This window comes from Lipotes vexillifer, unplaced genomic scaffold (genome assembly GCF_000442215.2).
Source record: "Lipotes vexillifer unplaced genomic scaffold, Lipotes_vexillifer_v1.1 scaffold2116, whole genome shotgun sequence".
Taxonomy (NCBI): domain Eukaryota; kingdom Metazoa; phylum Chordata; class Mammalia; order Artiodactyla; family Lipotidae; genus Lipotes; species Lipotes vexillifer.
Window position 1 is genome coordinate 1,334,955 of NW_006791713.1, and position 13,365 is coordinate 1,348,319.

General features: G+C 42.4%; 1 protein-coding gene and 1 non-coding gene across 2 annotated transcripts in view; one reads left to right on the forward strand and one right to left on the reverse strand.

Annotated features, from left to right (window-relative positions):
* Nucleotides 1-13,365, reverse strand: part of MPHOSPH8 (M-phase phosphoprotein 8) — a 48,278-nt gene that overhangs the window by 20,556 nt on the left and 14,357 nt on the right. Inside the window, 1 exon segment of the mRNA XM_007464516.1 lies at nucleotides 1,552-2,406. Within this exon segment, the coding sequence (XP_007464578.1) occupies nucleotides 1,552-2,406 (855 nt within the window).
* On the forward strand, nucleotides 1,118-1,190 carry TRNAG-UCC (transfer RNA glycine (anticodon UCC)). The gene has a single exon. It is a non-coding gene; the product is annotated as a tRNA-Gly (tRNA).

Here is a 13,365-nt window from a genome sequence, read left to right on the forward strand (position 1 = left end):
CTGGACCGCCAGGGAAGTCCCACAAGTGGTATAATAGTCTTGAGACAACAGGGGGAACATACAAGTAGGATGTGAAAAGCTAATAAAATAAGCTGAGGAAGCTATAAGCTTTACTTCACAATGCTACATAGTAGCTGAATACCTCTAAAAACCCCTGACTTTTGTTCACAAATTAGCCCCCAGTTTTCTAGTTGCGGTCAGTCCAAAAGAAAGCAAGTCTGGAGACTGCTGGGGCGGTTCAAAAGCTGGATGATCAGCATTTATAACTGCCTCTCACTAATCAGGCTTGAAGGGGAGCAGAATTTGCCTCCCCAAATATGTCTCTTGGGCGTATTACTTCTTTTAAGCTGGTTATTTTCCAGGAAACAGCAGGCATGGGGAAAACTCTGAAAACCAAGTAGGAGCTGCCCTCTGGTGAGAAACATTTGCATCTGTAAGGGAGATCTCCGTTTGTAAGGGTGTCTCCCAAACCTCCAGAGACATCAGTGGAGCAGCAAGGACTTCCATCTGTGTGACGGCCCCGCCCTTGTCTACTGTGCTTTGCCTGCTCGCTGCCCCTAACTGCTTCCCCATCTTCAACATCCTCTTTGGTCTTTGGCTGAGGACGGTACGTGAGGTGAGGACTTCGTCCGTTTTGGCGAGTTACTCCGTTTTCCTGGGTCTCCTCCATGTGTACGCATTAATAAACTTGTTTGATCTTCCCCCTGTTCATCTGTCTCATGTCAATTCAATTCTAAACCAGCCAGACGAACCTAGAAGGGAGAGGAGAATTTCTTCCTTCTGATATACTATTATCTCCCTAATGGTAGAAAAGTTTCGTACACAGACACACCTCAGAGATACTTTGGGTTCGATTCCAGACCCCTGCAAATAAGGCGAATATTGCACTAAAGTGAGTCACAATTTTTGTCATCTTCCAGGGCATATAAAAGTTATATTTTTACTATAGTATTAAGTGTGCAACAGCATTATGTCTAAAAAACCGTGCATACCTTAACTAAAAAAAAATACTTTACTGCTAAAAAATGCTAGCCATCATCTGAGCTTTCAGCCTTTTTTGCGATAGCAACATCAAAGATCACCGATCACAAACACTGTAACACCTACAGTATTAACCTCCCCAGTGGTCCAGGGGTCAAGACTCCGCACTTCCACTGCAGGGGGCCTGGGTTCGATCCCTAGCTGGGGAAGTTCCATATGCCACACGGGGTGGCCAAAAAAACAAAACCAAAGTTTAAAACACTGCAAGAATGACCAAAATGTGGCACAGAGACACGAGGTGAGCAGATTCTGTTGGGAAAACGGCGCCGATAAACTTGATCGACGCAGGGTCCCCACAGACCTCCAATCTGTAAAAAAGGCACTATCTGTGAAGTGCAAGAAAACGAGGTTGGTCTGCTGCGGCTTTACGGTCTCCTCTTCATTATTTGTGGAGCTTCTTGACCACTCAAGAGTGCTAGCTTAATCTGAACATCTGTGTGTTGTGTGAGATGCAAGCTACAGCCCTTCAATCAGATCGAGCCATCCCCTCCACCCTGCCCCAGCACTCACCTCCGCACTCACCTCCCCCGAGGAGTCTGCAGGCCTGGAGACTCTCTCCTCCACACACGGTCTGGAGCTCTTCGGTGCTGGGCCAGAGGCAGCCATTGGCTTATCTAACTCAGCGCTACTTGGGCCTTTGTCTGGATTCCTCTGCTTTTTCTGTGTATTTTTCTTCTCTAGGAGGCTCTTGTTTTCTAGCTTTTTGCTCTCTTTAAGCTCCTCTGTCCTCCTCAGTTTCTTTTTTTTCCTCTTAGCTTTGACATCATCCTCATCAGCGCTTACAGTGTCACCCTGCTGTTTATCAGAAACAGTATCTTGAATGGCCTCCGGCTCTGCTTTATCTTTTGTACCTTTAATTGGCTGCTTCTCGTTTCTGTTGTCAGAATGCAAATCTTCACCGTCTTCTTCCTGAACAGGGGAATCACTAAGGACACTCAATTCGGAGTCCACCTGAGATTCAACACATTTCTCTTTTTTTGTTTTTCTGTTTTCTTTGGAATCTTCTCTTTTTTTAGTCTTTAAATCTCTTATTTCACCCTTTTTAACTTTCTTTAACTCCTTAGTTTCTTTTATATCATCTTTTTTGGGCTTTTTGGATTCCTTTAATTCTTCTTTGGCTTCCAAAATTCTTTTCTTTGTCCTTAAATCAAAAACCATACTTTCAGAGGAGCCCTCCAGGTCTGGTTTGGGTTTATCTTTTAGTTTCCCAGTCTTTGCTTTTTTCTTTTTCAGATCATCTGGGCTCTTCTCTTCTCTTTGCCTTAGTTTTTTCTTTTTCTTCTTTGAAGAAGTGTCTCCTTTGGTCTCACTTTGTTGATCACTATCAGAGTTTGCCTCAAATATGTCATTATTTAAGGGCAGTCTCTATAAAGTATAAAAAAGATTTAAATACTCATTAACATAGTAATTTAAAAGGTTCTCAACAGTAGTGCTAATGAAATCTGGTAGGAATTTTTTCTCCAAGCAGTTTCTCAGCTCCTTAAAATGACTTACGTGAGTTAACGCTGTACAATATTACTCAGATTTCTGATTTAACAAACAGGTCTTGGTGGTGACAAAAAGGGTCAGTTTAAGGAAACATAAACACAGAGGGACAGAAAATGTCAACGCTGCTGTAGGTCCCAACAGTCATATGTATGGTGGGTTGCACATGATTCCAACTTCAGAATTTCCAGAAACACCATGGAAGTAATTTGTACAGACTTTACTGGATGCCAAAATAGTAGTTACAAACCCAAACGCAAAGATTTTTTTAAGACTTTGGATCCCAGAATATCTTTAAACTTGCTGTTACATTTCACAGTTTACATAAGAAACTAGCAAGACTGCAAAGAAATCTTACTTCCCCAATGGACTTGGTTTGTGTAATACAGTAATCTGAAATATCCCCTCTGGAAAATATCTTTTCCTATTCCTAACAAACAAAACCCCTGAAGAAGAAAGTCTCTGTATAGATACAAAAACGCTATGCAAAGCATTTTCAGTTCCCATTTCCCCAAATTCTCTTCTAAATGACTTGGGGAAGGAAAGGAGGGAGAGAAAGGATAGGTGTATTTTTAGAAGTTAAAAGACCACCACCAAGGTTACTGAGGCAGCAGAATGTGGTGGCATCGGCAAAGCTTTCTGACTCCTCCTACAGCGCTTCATAAAGACAGAGCAACTGGAGAGCAAAACAAACCCCCCACAGACGACATCCATAACCCAATTAGGTGGCCAAGTACCCCAAGGAACCCCAAAATACAAGCTGGTAGGGACAAACTACTAATAGCCGTAAGACCTCTGTAGCATGAATATCTCCACAACAGCGAGCAAAGGCAGCAATGAAAACGGGAGAAATCACTGAAAAGTCTGGCAGGTGACCATGGGGGGAGCAGCTGAAAGGGGAGGAGCTTTGGGCACCAGATGGTGCAGGGCTGGTTCAGGCCCTGGGGATGCTCCCTGCCAGGATGGCCGAGACAAGGTCCACAGTGAGCAGCTGCAGAGACCAGATTCCAAATAAACCAGGACAGAGAAACAGAAAGAAAACAGAAGATTCAGACGTAAGTGGTGGTGGTGGCGGCGGGGCAAAAACAGAGCCGGAAAAGCCCTCACGGAGTCTAGGGCTAGACTGTCCAACCCTCCGAAACACAGTAAAGACGGCTGCCCAGCAGCCATGAAGCTGAACAGATCATCTTGTTCTCCTCTGCCTTCTAAAATTTCAGAAAAAGAAATTTCACATAAATATAAGCAACAGAAATTGATTAGGATAGAGTATTATACTAAACTGTTACAAGAAAAAACAGACTAAGGAAAAAACAAACAAAACTAGACTAAGGAATAGAGTAACTAACCTAAAAAGGACAACAGCATGTCCGAAAGACACGCCTACTTTAAAAAGAACCAAGAGGCCCCAAAGGTAGTCACTCATTGTCAGCCCACCAAGACCTAATGCCTAACCTCTCCCGTGACTGGAATTTTAAACGCTTCAGTCTGGAATTTCCTGGTCAGGACTGGTGAGGTAACTTCTCTAGTAAGACCTCCAGTCTCCCCCTAAGGGAAGGTGACCCGGCCTGAAATCATTCACTCTTTTAATCTCCTTATCCCACCTCCTCTGCCAAAAGCAACCTTCCCTTTTATACAGCTCCTGGGAGCAGCCTTCTCTGTTAGACGGGATGCTGCCTGACCCATGAATTGGATAAAGCAAATCAGATCTTCAAATTGCCTCAGTTGAATTTCGGTTTCTACAAAACAGTGAAAATAAAAAAATGTGAGGCATCAGGTAAAAAGACTAAGTCATTTATAAGAGAAAGAAACTCAGATTTGTCATTAGAGAGCGGTACTTCCAACTGCGTATGGAGGGAAGGGAGGGCAGGGAGAACAGGTCCTAATTAACAACAAACAAATAAACCTCTTTATCAAACTGATGACCACACAGAAGAAAAAAAGAAATAATCCAAGTAACTTCTGAACAATCAACACCCGAAGTGAATATTCTGTAAGGACAAAAAGAACTGCAAATAAATTTGGAATTTTACAGTAGAATGGGCATAGCAAATCTGAAACTGATTCCTAATTATTGTAGGACTCAGTAAATGAGCACATATAATGATGAGAACCAGAGTTCTCATGGAAGAAAAGGGAGACAGAACTGCGGACAGTGACAATGATAGGAGGACGCTGAGGTGATGGACCGAAATTACAGACATCGGTGTGAACGTGACTTAAAACAAATAAACATGTATTTTTTTCCTTTATCTCTGTCTAAAGGGCCTGGAAATAATGATGTCCCAGTAGCAATAAGTACATCTTGGTTTCTAAATTCTATTCTCCTCTAAAAAGAATCAGGATTCCCTGGAAAATAGGTGATATCAGGGCCTGAGCAGGAAAGTACATGCTACTGGGACACCTTGTGCCAAAGAGCAAAGACGTGCCCAAAACAGACAGGGACATAGCAAGAGGACACAGGAGCTGGCCTAAAGGGGCTCTCACAAGCCAATGTGGGACCGTTTTAGCATTAATGTAAACAACAACAGTAATTAAATAAAAAGATTCCATGAGTGTGTACTGGTATTTAAAAAATTTAAGGGGGTGGGAGGAGCTGCTCTTTATAGGATACAAAATGAAAAATATGGAATAACAGGATTAGAAAAGTCATTATTTGAAGCCACCACAGTAATAACTAATTAAGGCAAGATTCTTCAAAGTATTTTATGGAACAGATGAACTTATCTGCAAAGCAAAAATAGAGTTACAGATGTAGAGAACAAACTTACTTACGGTTACCAAGGAGGGAAGGCGGGGTGGGATGAATTGGGAGATTGGGATTGACATATACACACTGTTGATACTATGTATAAAACAGATAACTGAAGAGAACCTACTGTATAGCAGAGGGAACTCTACTCAGTGCTCTGTGGTGACCTAAATGGGAAGGAAATCTAAAAAAGAGGGGATATATGTATACGTATAGCTGATTCACTTTGCTGCACAGCAGAAACTAACAACATTGTAAAGCAGCTATACTCCAATACAAATTTTTAAAAAAGAATAAAAGATTCTTCAAAGTATTTTAAAATCATGGACGAGAGGTTGTTGGGGAAAAAGTGATTCTCACCATCTCAAAGATTACTTATAATCAGGTTGCTTACTATCAGGTTACTTATTATCAGATTACTTACTATTTTACAAGGGAAAAAGGTACCTTTAAAAGGGGAGAAAAAATGATGTACCTCACTTTATCACATAATTATAATTTAACATCAGCAATGAGATAACTGACACATGGCTCATCTCTTGATGTCACGTACCTTACCTACAGAATACACTGGCCAGAATGTTTACACTAAATCTACAAATCATCTAATTCCAATTTTAAAAATACTATTTGTGATTTAACATTAATTACCATTCATCTAATTCCAATGTGAAGAACCTTCTATAAAACAACTGGCCTGGTGTCTTAAAAGGGGGGCAAAGGGCTCTGGAGTGCTCTAGATGAGAGGAAACCGAAGACCGGAGACTAAACACATGCAGGACACCCCGGGAGAGCGGTGAAGGACACCCTGGGACCTCCAGGAAACCCACACGGTGTCACCAGGCACCAGCTGTGTATGGGACAACAGCACTGCTGCTGTCATGCTGCTGAGGTATCACCAGTCCTGATGCAGCAGAGGGTCTGTGTGGCTATGATACACATGGTCAGGAACACAAAGGCAAAATCTGCAACTCGCTCAAGGCTCACCTGAAAGCTACCCCTTTGGTTTAAGCAAGTTCTGTAAGAGAGACTTCTCTACCTTCTCAAATTTCCCTCAACCCTGAAGAGTTTACAACTGACTTCCACCTTCTTGAAAACCATTTTCCTAAAGACTAGTGTTGAACTCCTTGTTTCCAAGCACAACAGCCTGATTTTACTTAAATTTTCTGCATTGGTAAAGGGGAAAAGGGGGGAAAACGAGGAAGAATAAACGAAGCTTGCTAGGTGCATGACTAATATTACTTCAAAAAAATTTTAAACAAGAATTCTAAAACTGAATTATTTTTTCAAAATACTTACAATCAATCAGATTATTAGTTGGAACACAGTAAATAAGAAACACTATCCTGCACACTCCACCATCCCTACACTCCACATTTCCAGCCCAGATCTCCCTCCTTCAACTCAGACCCATGCTGCCGATGAGAGACTGGCCATCTTTACTTGGATGACAAGTAAGTAACTAAAATCTCATGTGTTCAAAACCGGGACTGTTCCCTGAATAACACCACCACTTACCTAGGTTCCCAAGCCAGTAAACTGAGACGTCTCTGACACTTCCTTCAGCAGCTCAGTCACCGATCCATGTGCGTCAATTCTCCAACCTCCCCACCTCAGTTCAGCCCCTCACCTCTCCCCGCCAGCAGCCTCTCCCCACTCCAGAGTCAGGTCAGGACCACAGCATCTCAGAATCACCTTCCCAGTGATGTTAGTAATAAAGGCAGAAGGAATGTCAGAATTAGAAAATCATTATTTTCCAACCTGCAATGAAATAATAGTTCTAGGCAACAATCATCAATGGCTCCTAAAACCTACACATGAAATGTGAGGAGTTTTCTAATGGTAGATCAGACTGAAAACACCTAATCTCAACGATCCTGTTAACCTCACTGGAAAGGAGTCAGCTAGACAAGATGGGCCTTCTGATGTGTTATAGCACCACTCATGACCATCCTTGCAAAATAAATAAATCAGCCAATAAACTTGAGAGCAATCCTGCTTCTACATCTAGCTACCAGTTCACAAGAACACGGGACAGAGGAACATGTTATAAGCTATCATGTGCTCATCCAAACCCAGAATATGGGAAATTCTACAGAAAAACAATGTGGTCTCTTCATCAAATAAACATGATGGGGGAAAAACAGGGAGGTTAGAGGAAGAAGCTGTTATAGATTAGAAGAGGTTTAGAGATTATCGATGATCTACAACGTGCAGACCATTTTCACATCCCAATTCAATCAAATCAACAAAGACACGTTTTGTTTTGTTTCTTTGAGACAGCTGGGGGGAACACATTATTAGATAATAGAAGGTATTAAGAAACAAGTGTAAACTTTTTTGGTGTGATAATGGTATAGCGGTTATGTTTTCACAATGTCTGTAATTTAATAAAGTTTTGCAGGGTAGAGTGATATGACATCTGGAGTACTAAAGTACTTGCCCTAAAATACTCCAGCAAGTAAAAGGGGAGAGTGGGAGCCGCAGACAGGAAGAATGGAGAAGTCCTGACAGTGACTGGAACTGGGTGATGAATTCTCAAGTCTCACGATACAGCCTTCTGCATTTTTATATGTCCAAATTCTCCTAATAAAATTCTTCAAAAAAGCAAGTTCCTAAAACATAAATCTCACCACACAACTTCCCTCCAAACTTCTGCCGGCCCTTCTACTGCCCAAATGGTTGAGTTTCAATCCAGGTGCATACAAATTTCTTCCCAATTTCTGCCCCAGTGTCACTCCTGTTCCTTTCCAAGTGAAAGCTCTCGCACTTCTCACCATTACCCCAAAATCTGTGCTTTTGCAAAACTCTGCATCTTTGTACCTGCCTCCCCTCCTAGGACCCTTGAATTTCTCGTCTCTCAGGGCTTCGGCCAAATGACGAATCTTCTGTAACGCACCTCTGACGCTTATCCTCTGACTTTGCACAGCGGCCTCACAGCTGCCCGCGATCGCGTCTCCTCCGAGCTCAGGCTCCGCCCACGGGCCCCTCCCCTTCGCGCACCGCGAGCGCCTTGAAGGCGGAGGCGCACCTCCTTCTTCCTCCTCCTAATGACTTGCTTACGAGAACCGAGAACCGGAGTTTTGAATGAATGAACACGAAATAATTAGCAAGCAAGAGGCTGGACTTAGCCCTTTCATCAGGTAAAACAACTTAAAAGAAGTCTACAATTCCAAAGACTCTCGCCTGTACACAGAAAGACCCCCGGGGTCCCCCCACCGAAATCCACAGCTGGGGCCCCACAGCGCGAGGTCAGCCTCCTCTCGGCGCAGCTATTGGGCGCCTCCCTGTCGTCTCACCTGGTCCTGGCCACCAGCCAGGCTGCTGGCCCCATGTGATGGCTGCTGGGTCACCCGTCGGCTGCTGCCCAGCGCAGCTGATTTACAAGGTCGCGTCAGCTTCTGGTGCACAGCGAAGCGATTCAGTTACACCTCCACACTTACGTCCTTTTCCATGATGGTTTATTACGGGTATGCAGACAGTTTCCTGGGCTCTACAGTAGGACCTTGTTGTTTATCCACTCTATAGATGACAGTTTGTATCTGCTAACCCCAAACTCCTAATTCATCCCCACCCCTTCCCCTTTGGTAACCATCAGTTTGTTTTCTATGTCTGTGAGTCTGTTTCTGTTTCGCAAATAAGTTCATTTGTGTCATATTTTAGATTCCACGTATAAGTGATGTTTTATGGTATTTGTCTGTCTGACTTACTTTGCTTAGTATGATAGTCTCTAGGTCCATCCACGCTGCTGCAAACGGCATTATTTCATTCTTTTTGATGACTGAGTAATACTCCACCGTGCACAGGTACCACATCTTCTGTGTCCATTCACCTGTCCATGGACACTTAGGTTGCTTCATGTCTTGGCTACTGTGAATAGAGCTGCTGCTACGTACCCTAATTCCTCAGTCACCTGGGAAGAGCTCTAACGCTGGCTCCTTAGCACAAAACTTTGAAACAAGACTTTTCCTCTGGTCATTAGACTACTCCCAAGATAGTTACAACCTGTATGTTTTAAATAAATGGGTTGATGCAAATAAATAATATAGCACTTTGGCTTTAGGCTTCAAAATACTCTGTGTGAAATTATTATTTAGCATGTATCAAATGAATCAGTAGGTTAGTTGCACCAGGGTAATCCAGCCCTTGGAGTAAGTGGCCAGATTGAGTGAAGTCAGGACATAAAAAATAGCTACCATCTGATGAACTGTTGTTTGCCATCAAACAACAGGTATTAGATTATACAAAGGAATTAGTGTTAACTTTTAAAATAACTAAAAAATAGTCGAACAAAATTAAAACCACACATATCACAAGTCTGAGCACTTTCAGTATACCAGTAATCTGTCTTCTTACTCATTTTAATAGTTTCACACATAAAATAAACATATTATTTATTATCCAAATTAGGACAACTTTGAAAATGAACGGGACTCTGATCACAGTCATACCAGGTCGACAGGCTTTTAAGCTGGGGCTGGCCCGGGCAGGTCAGGGTCAGTCACCCTGCCCCACCTGCTCAACGCCCAGCCTACAGGAATGGTGATCAATACTGTGCATGAGGTGTGATGGCAAAACAACTGAACAAGGCACGCACACCCCAGCATCACCGCCTCTACCTAACCACCTCTGGAAACCATGAGCTTTTCAATAGTGCAACCGCTGCTCAAATAACTTTTGGAAGTTCACCCCTGCACTTTTAGAACCATCACCACGCTTTCCTTGGGTACAAAGAGAAGGCGTTACTAGAAATTTTCTTCCATGACATATAGATTCTTATGAAGACAATTCCAAAATAATTTAAAACCATTTTGGGCCATGGAACTATTGGAATAAATGTTTACTTCACAAAATGTACACTCAAAAATAAAGCTTACTTGGGTGCACAAATTCTAATTCATTTTACATTAAAAGAGTACATATATTTATTATTTTATAGGCAGTATTTCAAAAAGCAAAAAAACCCCGCTATCCTCAGACAAATTTTAAAATAAAGGCAAAACTATCTCCTAGCTGAGTAGCAGGGACACAAATGATTATTAAAAAACACAGTTGTTTGCTGGTTAGAATATGTATTGATAAAAAATTATTTTAAAACGAAGGCAGGGGCTTCCCTGGTGGCGCAGTGGTTAAGAATCCACCTGGTAGTGCAGGGGACACGGGTTTGAGCCCTGGTCTGGGAAGAACCCACATGCCACAGAGCAACTAAGCCTGTACGCCACAACTACTGAGCCTGCGCTCTAGAGCCCGCGTGCCACAACTACTGAAGCCTGCACGTCTAGAGCCCATGCTCTGCAATAAGAGAAGACACCACAATGAGAAGCCCACGCACCACAACGAAGAGTAGCCCCCGCTCACCACAACTACAGAAAGTCTGCAAGCAGCAACAAAGACCCAGCACAGCCAAAAATAAAATAAAATAAAAAAATTAAAAAAAAAAAGGCAGAGGCAAAATCCTTTTATATGGTACTACTCTTAAAAGTTAGATCATACATGGACAACTTGTAAGGCCCCTCAAGAGCAAAAGATACATATGATTTATCTTCATAAAACTGTGACCATTTAAGGGTCTGGCCCATTTAAGACACTATATTTACTTGGGGAAGAAAAAAAAAAAAGCTATCCCTAAAAAAACAACCAAAAATGTAAAAACAATAAAATGTTGCCATGACAGGCCAGAGGTTCTTCTGTGTCATGTAACATCAATCATCAAAGCTCAAGCAGACCAGCGGCTGCCTTGTCTGTAGATTTTCAGTCCACTAAAAATTAAGGTCTGGAGTGTCTCACACAAATGAATGTTAAATAGCACCTCATTTTTTCTTTTTAGCTTCAAATACCCGATGGTCAGCAAAAAGGTAAAAAGGTATCCAAATGCTAAATGACAAAAAGTATTTTAATGAACAAATACCATTTCTGCATCATGTATATTTTCTGGTGAAGAGTATCAACAATCACTTTTTGGGGTATTTTAGAAACCATTTCTAACTTCTGTGATGCTTACTAAGTCCTAAGCAAGCAGTGCTCCCAGATTTAAGTAGATAAACTGACAAATCAAATAGTCTTAAATACTGCTGTAGTAAAACCTCTCCACAAGACAAAGATTTTGGTGAATGGGAAATATCACAGTTTTCACATAGGTAGCAAATGTTTGTTTCTTCCATGAACAGAATGATGACGAGATGAACAAAGCATTTTCTCCTACTGGCTCTCTACTTCTATACCTACAGTGAAAGAATCACAAGAACTTATGAACAGCAAAACTATTTTGCGGGGCTTCCCTGGTGGCTCAGTGGTTGAGAGTCCGCCTGCTGATGCTAGTGGACACGGGTTCGTGCCCGGGTCTGGGGGGATCCCACATGCCGCGGAGCGGCTGGGCCTGTGAGCCATGGCCGCTGAGCCTGCGCGTCCGGAGCCTGTGCTCCGCAGCGGGAGAGGCCACGACGGTGAGAGGCCCGCATACCGCGAAAAACAAAAAACAAAAAAAACTACTTTGCTAAAGTGGGAAAAGGTCAGCGACCAGTGCATTTTTGCCATATGCCTGTCCACTGACACTACTCAATGATTAGGTCAAAAAGTCATAGCAATATAAATACTGGAATACTTTATAAAAGACAGAATTCAGGAGAAAGCTCCCCTGACATAAGAAATAGAGGTTTCAGTCTTAATAAAAATTCAAAATGTTGTTAGTGCCTAGAATTTTAAGTTACTTATAAAATAGTAAGGATAGCTTAGAAAAAGACACTTCCAAGTGGACAAGTGTCTTCCTAAAACTAGGACAAGGATTAAGAATAAGCCTCAGGGGGGCCTCCCTGGTGGCGCAGTGGTTGAGAGTCCGCCTGCCGATGCAGGGGATGCGGGTTCGTGCCCCGGTCTGGGAGGATCCCACATGCCGCGTAGCGGCTGGGCCTGTGAGCCGTGGCCGCTGAGCTTGCGCGTCCGGCAACGGGAAAGGCCACGACAGTGAGAGGCCCACATATCGCAAAAAAAAAAAAAAAGAATAAGCCTCAGGGACTTCCCTGAGGAAGTCCCGCCTTCCAATGCAGGGGAAGTGGGTTCGATCCCTGGTCGGTGAACTAAGATCCCACAGGCCAAAGGACAACTAAGCCCCCTCGCCGCAACTACTGAGCACCACAACTAGAGAGAAGCCCATGCACCACAATGAAAGATCCCACATGCCACAACAAAGATCCGGTGAGCCGCAACTAAGACCAGATGCAGCCAAATAAATTAAAAAATTTTTTTAAAAAGAATAAGCCTCAAACAGACCAGTCGATCAGGAATCATTCTCATTCAGACTGTCATCAATAATTTTAAATCAAGAGAGTTGCAAGTTGGGTTTAACCAGAGCCTTGGTAAAGTGAAAGGGCCAATAAAGCCAGTATTCTGTAAGTCAAGACTTCTTGGGAGAAGTTTCAGCCAACTTACCTCACTAAGAAAAGCAGGAAAGTTAGAAATAAATTTAAGAAGATTTCAATCAAAATGTCTAAATTTTGAGAGTAATATGAACCAATCACTTAGTAAGACAGGTGCATTTGCGTTTGTATAATGTTTTTAGTGAAAGAAATAGGGAAGGAAGGAGTAGGCACCCATTCTAGAACAGTGAAGTATAACTGCAGCAAAAAACTAAAGAAAACATTCTCTAACCTGAACCCATCTTGTGAAGGAGTTCCTTTACAAAAAGTTTAAAAGTACTGAAGGTTTTGCTTAGTAATTTAAAAACTGTACTTATTAAAGACCCTGCCACTACAGCATACAATTAAAAAACTGGTAATTCCACTCCTCTAAATGGATTTCAAACTACAGCCCAAACCAAAAGAAAAGCTACCACAGTGGTTAAGAGTGTGGCTGCCTGTCTCTGTCACTACTAATGGGTGAATCTGGGCTGGCACTGAACTTACCTAAGCCTCCGTTTTCTCATCTTAATCCATGAAAGTGCTGGCCCAGCATTTGGCACAGACAGAGGACACGTGCTGGGTGAGCAGAAGCTGCCTCTATCACAGCTATTATTGTTAACAACCGCTACACACAGTCAAGTCCCAATACTGTTTTTGTCATTTAAAAAATACTAAGTATGTAGTTGAAACTCAAAT